The sequence below is a fragment of the Drosophila santomea genome, chromosome 2R (genome assembly GCF_016746245.2).
Source record: "Drosophila santomea strain STO CAGO 1482 chromosome 2R, Prin_Dsan_1.1, whole genome shotgun sequence".
In the NCBI taxonomy this organism is placed as follows: domain Eukaryota; kingdom Metazoa; phylum Arthropoda; class Insecta; order Diptera; family Drosophilidae; genus Drosophila; species Drosophila santomea.
In genome coordinates this window covers 12,935,404-12,944,911 of record NC_053017.2, presented here as the reverse complement: position 1 = coordinate 12,944,911, position 9,508 = coordinate 12,935,404, and the positions used below count along the sequence as shown (strand labels likewise).

The 9,508-nt window shown below is 45.3% G+C and overlaps 1 protein-coding gene and 1 long non-coding RNA gene across 3 annotated transcripts; one reads left to right on the top strand and one right to left on the bottom strand.

Annotated features, from left to right (window-relative positions):
* Positions 1-3,448: 3,448 nt before the first annotated feature.
* LOC120446717 lies at positions 3,449-5,472 on the bottom strand. Its single transcript, XM_039627828.1, has 2 exons — positions 5,017-5,472; positions 3,449-4,951 (listed from the first exon to the last, which is right to left on the bottom strand). Exons 1-2 carry the CDS (start codon positions 5,389-5,391, stop codon positions 3,488-3,490), a joined length of 1,839 nt encoding a protein of 612 aa, XP_039483762.1. The 5' UTR covers positions 5,392-5,472; the 3' UTR covers positions 3,449-3,487.
* A 2,684-nt stretch (positions 5,473-8,156) lies between these two features.
* LOC120445411 lies at positions 8,157-9,078 on the top strand. Of its 2 annotated transcripts, none has more exons than XR_005615743.2 (2): positions 8,157-8,581; positions 8,656-9,078. It is a non-coding gene; the product is annotated as an uncharacterized LOC120445411 (long non-coding RNA). The 2 variants fall into 2 exon arrangements; XR_005615742.2 differs by having other exon boundaries at positions 8,638-9,078.
* The last annotated feature ends 430 nt before the right edge of the window (positions 9,079-9,508 follow it).

Sequence of the window (9,508 nt, the reverse complement as noted above, 5' to 3'; positions counted from 1 at the left end):
GCAACACATGTTGCCAGTGTCATAAAGCCCAATGATTTGTCTTCGGCGAATGTGTGTGTGTATGTGTGTGTGTTAGCCAAGCCGCAGCGACAGGCTTTGCAACATGCAACACTCTCAACTTTCAGCTATTTAACGCCACAAAAACAAGAGAAAAAGGCTACGAAGTGCAAGTACTTTGAGTACTACGGGTATTTCGGCATCGCACTCGCAACTGCATTCGATAGATACTCGCAACCACAAACAAGCTGCAGTTTCGTCGAGCCAGATGTTATGGATAACTCGGAGGCTGTAGCTGGAGCTGTGGGCGTGGCATTGTGCGTTCTGCGGCTTTGGGGTCTCGGTTTTCTGGCTCTCAGTTTGGGTACGGATTTTGCGTAAAAGTTTTTGAAACATTCGCGCAACTATGGCAAGCATTTTCGTATTCAAAAACTAGTTGAGCTGTCAGCATTCATCTGCTGGTTAGATAAATGCTAGTACTTATATAGAATTGCGGAAGCCAAAGTTTCGCCAGCAACTTTATGGGTATTTATTGATTTTAAAAATAGTTGCCAGCGAGTTGGCCTGATTGATGGTTTGCATAGTTGCCGCTAGAACTCTTTGCCTCTGTATTATGGCGAGTGGATTTCAGAGATTGCAGAGATTTCGATGAGCCCAATGAAATGGGAAGTGATCAAAATGTTGTTTTGTTTCGACAGTTTGTTTGCCAGCGAATAGTTCAAGTTTTAGTGGTGCATTTCATAGTAGTCGGCCAATTCAAATTGCTAACTCCCGCTAATGTTGGCTTTGGAGTCTATGCGATTCGATCTGAATATCAATCTGGTGTGTGTTGTTTTCCCCAAGTGGCGGCTTTCCCCCGAAATTGGACCGACCTAATGCCATTGTGGCAGTTGAAGCTGCTGCATTTGCGCCCCTCCGGCAATTACTGGCAACACATGCATTGCGCCTCCCACCTTCGCATATTGGCCAGGTAGTTCTCCTTGGCCAAAAAACTTTCGCCGAAATGCACTCGGGTAAAAGTGAGGCTGCCGGCATTGGCCAGAAGTCTTTCGGGGGCACCAGCCAAACATTTGCCGAGACACGACTCCAAATTAACACGTAAATTGCAGCGGGTTAACACGCGTTCGAGTGCAGTTGGAAATTGTTGCCAATCCAAATGCCCTGTTTCCGCTTCGGATTCAGTTAAAGTCTTAGTATATGCAGAGAGAGAAATAATGCCAAAGAATATGGTAAAAAATAGAAATAAGTGGGTTAATTATAAAACCATAAAAGTTTCTTTTGTGCAGTTTTATGGCATATACAATAGTAGAAAAATGAGAATTGAAAAACATTTTATAACAATGCTTTACTCTGCTGCATTTTTAATTATATAACAATGAAAGGAAGATTTCTTATCAGAGCTATTAATTCAACACGTATAATATCTTTCCTTGCGATACACCACAATACTGACCCTCTTTTAACACCATTTTTTTTTTGCTGAATGTACCCCTGTCTTAGCCTCGTTAAAGACTGCTCGCTTGGCCGAATGACTAGCGGGCCTTGTTACAATTAATTGCATATGCCGGGCAACATTTTTGCATACCGGCAACATGGTGCAGTTAACAATAAATTAGCGTTTAAAATGCAATGGCGGACCCCTTCACCGATGCCAACTATCTGGGCACTTGGACACTTGGGCCATTGGGCTCTCGGCTCGTTAGCCCTACAAGATCACGCAGGCGACGTCAGGCGATCAATCAAGAAAGCCGGTAATGTCTACCCATCGCAACACGATAGTTTAGCTGAATAGCGCAATTAATTAGTTTCGTGTTAATGAGCAATGCGCATCATCCCGTGGTCATAACAAGGCCTCCTCCAGACACTCCAGTGCTGCGCACTCGATGCGACCAGGAATTTTTTAATGGCCTTCTGCCGAGCAAACTAGAAATTTATGGCCATTGCACAGGCCTGGTGGCAACGATGAAGACTCACTTAAAGTTTATGGAAGCCCAGGAATCCTGCACTCAAAGTCAACGATTTGTTGTGACTAAGACAAAAGAAAAGTGTTGAGACTACAGCCAACTTTTAGCTTCTGTTGAAAGTTACACTGGAAATAATGATCAAAGCAGATACTTAAAACATATTTTGCATAATACATATACATATAATATATATATTTATTTTTCCCTGTGTATAACACTCACATTGCCACACTGACTTATGAGGATTCGCGTTCCACGTCATTAGAGGTCGACGTTTTATTTTACTTCTGTGGCTGTGGCGGTATCAAACTCACATTGGATCGAATAAAACACAATATTCGAGGCCTCTGTCAGCTTTTACCCTTTTATTATTGTACCTCGATAGGCTGCAAGACACCAGCCGCAATCCGCCGACCCCCAGAAGCGATGTCAAAAGTTATGAGCAAACAATTTTCTGCTTAAAAGCGTCTGTCACAAAACTTTCGGGCGCCCCTTGTCAAGCCAAACAAATCCTGTATTGTGCCGCCCATGTCGGGCAATACTTTTCACAATTTGTCTGTAATTACGACAGCCGGAAAAGTTCGGTAGCTCCTGGGTTTTTCCCGCACTCCCCACCCTCCTTTCTCATGCTTCAAAAATGAAATTCCTACGTGATTTGATTGTAACTGAGCTTTGGCCAAGGCAGCAACAACGATCGACAATGCAAATACCGCGTATGTATCCTATTTTGTAAATTAATGCTTCGCCCGATGCCGACCATTGTGGGGCGTGGCACCGCCCCCTATTATTTGTAACACACAATGCGAAATATCGTGTGTCAGAAATCAGGAATTGATTCCGTCGTTGATTTCCATTGTGGGTCCTTCGAAAACGATTTGTCGGCGATGCGTGTTGTATAATGTTTCGCATAGTTTTGCAGCTGAAGTGGTTTGATTTGATACCAGACCCTCCTCCCTTTTTCAATCCTGCCAGCATAATGTTGCCAAAAGTGTTGGTGGCGGCGACAAAGCAAACAGTTTTCATTTTCAAGGGACAGAGGGAGACCCTACTCTACTCGGTTTTCCAAACTGACCGTTTTTGCTTTATAATTTGACAATCAATTGACAGTTCGTTGGGTAAACAGAGAAACATAAATGCAAACACACACGCACTCGCCAAGCGCAGAAATATGCAACAAAGCCCTTGACAATAAAAATATGAAATAAAATATCAAATAACTTCGCAAAACTATTGGTGAGCAAATTGCGTTCGTAACTTTGATATCCCCATGACATTAGTTAAGTGCCGGAAACAAAGTGCTTGTGTGCGCAGCTGGGTTTACGACTACAACCTTTGAGCTGTCATTCACTCGGCGGCAAAACTATGGTTTTAAACCGATTATACAAAATATAAGATTATGATTATAAAGAATCAAAAGGAAGCTCATTGGCATGCTTCATTATTATAAGATATGTAGATATGTATCTCGTAGATCTTAAAAACTGTTGTACAAGCTTTAATTAGTTAGGTTTTTATTAGATATTTCGCTATCGAAATCTCAAGCCAATGATGTCCAAGATATCCTCCTTGGTAAGCTTGTCCTCCTCCTCCTTTGCCTTTTGCGGGACTGGAGGAGGCTTTGCGGGAGCCGGAGTTGGAGCTGGTTTGTTGGGCAGGACAGGAGCCTTGGGAAGTGGAGCCGCTGGCGGAACAGTTGAGGCTCGCTTGGAATGATGTTGTTCCTTGACCGTAATCTGAAAATTGTTCTTGGGCTTTTCGCCCATAACCACTACGAGCGGTGGCCTAGGCTCATCACTGGAATGGGTGCTCGATGGGGGCTTCACCCAGCAGCGATAGGTGTTTAAGGTAACGCCAGGAGGCGGTGGCTTGGACAGAAGGTCCTCACTTTCACTGCTCTCCTCCGATGGCGCCGGCTTCACCTTCGTCTTGGGCTCGTCCACCAACTCTTTTTTGATCCTAAATGGCGTCAAGTAGGTGAAGAGGTGCGGATAGGCATGCTGCTTTAACTCGCAGGTGCAGCCGCACTGGAAGTCCTCATCCTCGACGTTCTCATGCTGCTCCTCGACTTCCAAAAGCTTTTCCTGCGCCTTCAGCTTGGCCATCCTCTCGACACTGCTGCCACGGAATGGAGCCACATAGCAGAAGTCAGTGTCCTGGTCTTCCACACCGAACTTGGACAACTTCTCGCCCTGTTCCTCCTCCTCAGCAGCAGCGTCATCGAACTCCGGCTGACAAGTGCACACTTGGCAGGTGCAGGTGCATTCCGAGTCGCAGGACAGATCGTCCTTGGGACATGGCGGACACACCACCTCCATGGGTGGGAAGGGCACCCGGTGCTCGGGGAACTCATCGTCCTCCTCGGTGTAGGGCAGCCAACGGCAGATGTACGGTCCCTGGCTACATTCCGCCGTAATCTCCGGCGATTCCCTGGCCTCACCACTCACCCGGCAACATCTCAACTGCGGGCAGTTGCACTTGGTCTGGCTAGCCGAGGTGTTGCTACTGCCTTTCCGTGGCGTCTGCTTTTGGGAAATGGTCTGTTCGGCCTTCTTCAGGATGTGGTTGTGCCGTGATGAGGCTGTACTAACCGCCGCTGATGGTTTTTGAGTGCCTCCTCGAGTGGAGATCTTCGAGGGAGCACTACTTACGGCCATATTGTGTCTGGCGTAGAGCACCTCCACTTCGGCCGTGGCGGAGGAAGGAGTTTTGGAAGGCGCTTCTGATGAGGGGACCGTCTGCTGTCCACACGTACAGATCAGGTTATCCGCCCAAATGAATCGCGTCTTCAGGACATCGAATAGATTTTTGTAGACGCACTCGATCCGCTCCTCGAACTGCATCTCCTCGGAGTACATGAGTCCGGCCAAGGCGGCGTGGATCTGCGCCGTGCGGCGGGCAGCGTGCAACCAGATGCACTCCACCTCGTGGGTCATCTTGTCCGCCAGGCAAACGTACCGACGTCCCTCTATTCCGGTGCCGAAGTAGAAGGCCTTCAGTAAACCATAACCATAAATGCATAATGAAATGGAAACAGTTAGAAATCCGGACGACCTACCTTGAATGCTCTCTTTACAATGGAGTAAGCCATCTGGGCGTCCATCCGCGACATCTGCCCCTCGTGGGCCAGTCCGTGGAGGAAACTCTCCTTGGCAAACCGCTTTCGCGGCACTCGGTCGATCCTCTGGACGACATCTTCGTAGTGCTGCAGGGATCTCTTGATGACCCCGGCGCACCGCTTGACCTCCCAGGGACGGAGACCGCAGATCCTCATTACCTTCATTACGCTGTCCGTGACATCCGCAATATCCAGGAGGTGGTACTGCGCCTGCAGCTCCCTGTTCCCCTCACCGCAGTCCTTGTGGTCTGGTTGGTGGCAAGCACATTTGGGCGGCAGTGGCGGCACTGTCTTCGTTGAATCGATTTCAAACATTCTGGCTGAATTTTGGATTTTCGAATAAAAGATGTGGGAAACTGTGTGTTTGTCAGCTGGGAAAAAGGTGGAGTTGCTATCCTCAATGCCTATTTAAGCACACTTTAAGATTACCTATCAGGTTAAAAGTTTTCAATGTATGTTCCCCAACTATTGAATATTTTAAATGGTTAATTGAAGCAGTCCTCTGGCGTCACGAAACACCTGTCGCTGGAATTCCTCCCAGAGGACAGATATCCCGGGCAAGTGCGCCGCTGCATTTCTGGCGTTCCTCGGTCTTCGGGGTTTGAATGCCTTTCAGATAGGCGGGGAGAATGCATATTTATCACGAAACCAGCACGCATGCTGATGTCGATATTTGTTTACCCAACAATTTGTCCACCGCCCGCGCATCGCTCTCTTCAGAATTTCAGAATGCATGTTTACTGCCTGATTTACTACTGTTCATTTGAAATACTTTTATGATGCATTTCGAGCGGAAATGCACTGGGGACAAGATACGCATTTCAACAAGCGAACGCGCAAAAACAACAAACAACAGTGAGTGCCTTAATATTTCCTCCATCATGTAGTGCTCTCAAAGCGAAGACTTAGGAAAACAATATCCAAAGAAAGTGCACAAGTAGCATATGGAATATGTGATACTCTAAATGATGTTCTCAACTACTGTTCATCGATTTTTGAAAAACATAAAGTTAAGTTTATGTGTATAATAACCTACCTATTGCCTGACATATATGATGACATAATAACTTATGTGCAATAATATTACAATTATATAAGTGAGCTTGAGCATTAAAAACTAAATCTATATTTATAGTATATATGTATCTGGGAAAAATTAATTGATTTCAATTATTTTTAGTACTTAGTACTGGTAAATGCGCTTATTATACGCAGAAACTCTTTAACTAGTCTACAGAGTATTTGCATTTCTGAATTTATTCCCTTTTTAATAAATAGGTAATTAAGTCATCTACATGCTTCAGTTGTCTGGTCACAACTCCATGAAGGTCTGTCCCGCGTAAAAAGTGAATCAAAGTCTGAACAAATATTTTCATGCGGTCGTGACAAATATTTAGATAGTTGGCGCGCCATGAAATCCCGTGGAAGGTGAAATGTGGTTGGTTCCTCGTACCTAAAATAAAATAAAATCAAACGAAATGAAATGAAATGAAAATACGACTGAAACAAAACGAGCAGCTCCGGAACAGAAAAGAGCGGAAAATGCGGGCACATTGACAGTGCGGGCGATTGATTTTTCCTGTGTTGTCTAAATTTCCATTTCTACAGCCAGCCAGCCCAGTGCCCAAGTAAAGCCGTGGCTCGTTTTTCCGGGGCGATCTAAAATTAATGCATGCCAAATAGGCAAATAGATGGCGCTGCAGTTGTCAGCCAAGCAGATAGACAGTCCCTAAACTCCGGCATTGCACATGGCAATGATGGTAATGGGTGTGGGGAGGAGTCATTCGAGACGGACAGAATGAGTTTAATTGTTGACCTTAGCTATTAGCCCCTGTCAAGGGGTCTTTTTGTCCCGCCACTACATTGTTTCATGAACTGACATATGCACACTCGTGCACGCATTCACATCATTGTGCCCCTCAATTGATATGCAAAAAACACAACGCACATTTGCAAAAGTTTCTTAGAATCCACTTCAGACGCTCGAAAACGCCTTGGAATGCGAAAGGCGCTGACTGACAATCGGATTTTCAGAGCCACAGAGCTCCTTTGTCGGCGGCTCTCAGTCCCTCGATTTATAATCGCATTTGTTTATGTTGCAGCAGCAGTATTGTTTTTGATTTCTGTTGCCAACGCATTTCAGGGAATGTGCACCTCATTATTATGGCCAGTGCATCACCGCATTGCGAAATGCTTTATAAGTTCTTGTCTCAAATGGCACACTTGCCTCGGTAGCCGATCTGCTATAGAACTAATAGCTCTATAAAGCATTTTAAGTTGACTCGATCATAGGACATATGTAAATAATATATATGAAGTTTATTGTCATGTCGAACTTTATCAAAATTCCGGTAAGTAAATAACTTCGGTTGTAGGGCCCCGTTTCCAGTTTCTCAATCACTGCCAAATCCCCTCGATTCTCGATTCCCATGGAGACTTCAATTTATCACTCTTGATCTTGATTAAAAGTACGCACCCGCACACGAGTTCCCCCTTCACAAGATGGAGAGCCAGACAAGCCAATTATAGACAGCCAAAGCCCCGTGAAGATGCCAGCGATCCGATGAAGATCCACGGGCTGAGCTGCTGCTGAATGAAAATGAAATGGAAATGGAAATGGAAATTATAATGCGAACAGCAGCAAGACATACCCACTGCAATAAAGACATCAACAGTTCGGGGCATCAAAGGAGCGGCTAGGCGAAAAAAAAAACTTGAAGGGAAAGCAGCAGCAGAAAGGGGAAAATCCAAAAATTCCAAAAATAATATTAAAATTAGCAATGAGGCGCGGCAAATGGCCTGTTCTTTCATTCCATTGAGTGCATCTGCTGCCCCAGCGAATAGATAATAAATCCAGATCTTCTGTTTCAGAAGGAGTAGATCAATCAGAGCTTAGTGCCAGTAATTATGAATGACAAATGTTCGATTTACAGTGCAATATGGATGGGTTATAAATAAACGGGCATGAAAAACTGCTGATGGTAAAATAAATGGGGATAACTACGACACAGAGGAGTGCCGAAATAAAAATGTTAGCAATGGTTAGAGAATGACAATTAATTAATGCAACTACAGGACTTTCATCTTAACTGAGTAACCAGTCAATGTAAAAAAAAATACAAATTTAAAAATGTCAGCTTCGGCCTCGGTTTCTCTATCGAAATTCTATATTCTTTTAAAAGAAAAACGGCAGTAGGACAGCTCACTCCTGTGCGGCCATGTAGGTTTATATATGCTTACCTTGCCGCATTCACACGCTCAATCCGATTCCGAACTGCAAACACAGACATCCTTCGGCCGAGGGTTGCAATACTAGCGCCATATTTGACCGCTCTGTTGGCCTTATCACGCCGGGCACACTAGTCAGCCAGCTCGGAGCTCAAGTGACCACCACAAAGTTGCCGGACCGCAGCACAGTGGGCTAAGTTGCCAATATAATTGGCAACAAGTTCGTGTTCAATGATGACTAAAGGCATTTCGTTGCTGAAGCTTTTAACTATAAAAGGTTTCTGTGAATTAAATATATTGGTATCTGTGTGAACCCTTAGAGTTTAAATATAGCAATATGTTATATTTTAGGTGCTTAAATAGGAAGTGGATTAATCATTGCACCACGGTGCACAGGTGCAATCGCCTGTGTGTCCCACTCAAGTGCACCGCTTTTTGGTGGGAAGAGCTGGATGTTTGGTAGGTGCGGCGGGCATTTACAACATTTGCGGTCTGCAGGCATTTGCATTTTACTTTCGAATGGGCCACGCTACGGCACGGATATGTGTCTATAACAAAACAATTAGAAACTACGGAGTCCGTGGCTACGGACTGGGACCTCGGCGATGTGACGCTGATTTATGAGAGGGCGCAGGCGGAGGAGGAGGAGGAGGCGCTGTGGGCGGGGCCGGAGCCACGAAAACTCAAAGACAGGCACGTAGCAAAAGGCAGAGGGTGGCGGGGATAAGCCATCGACCAAAAGGCAAATAAAAGAAACTTGGCACACACATAAAAGGCCAAGAAGGAGGAGGATGAATGGGTGGATGGGTGTTGGCGTGTATGGCTGGATGGTTGGATGTCTCCGTCACTTTGGCCACCCGTGGGCATAGTAAATGCTAGTGAAACAATTATGCAATTACTTAATTTGATAGCCCAAGTGCGAGCGTGTGTGTATTTTGGGGTATTTGTGTGTGGCTATTCTACGCTGGCCATCCGCCCAACCGCCCATTTCCGCATTACGTATACGTAGCGTGGCCCTCGAGTTTGCCTTGTGGCCATGTAATTGTTTTCGCTGAAGAAGTTGACCAACATTTGGCCTGCATAAGCCATGGTTATGAGTGCGACAAGACATTGCGGCTCAAGTTTTGCAATTTTCGCAGTCAACAGCCCTAAGTTTTGGGTATATATGTACATTTCGCATTCCATATTGGAATTTACCTGTATT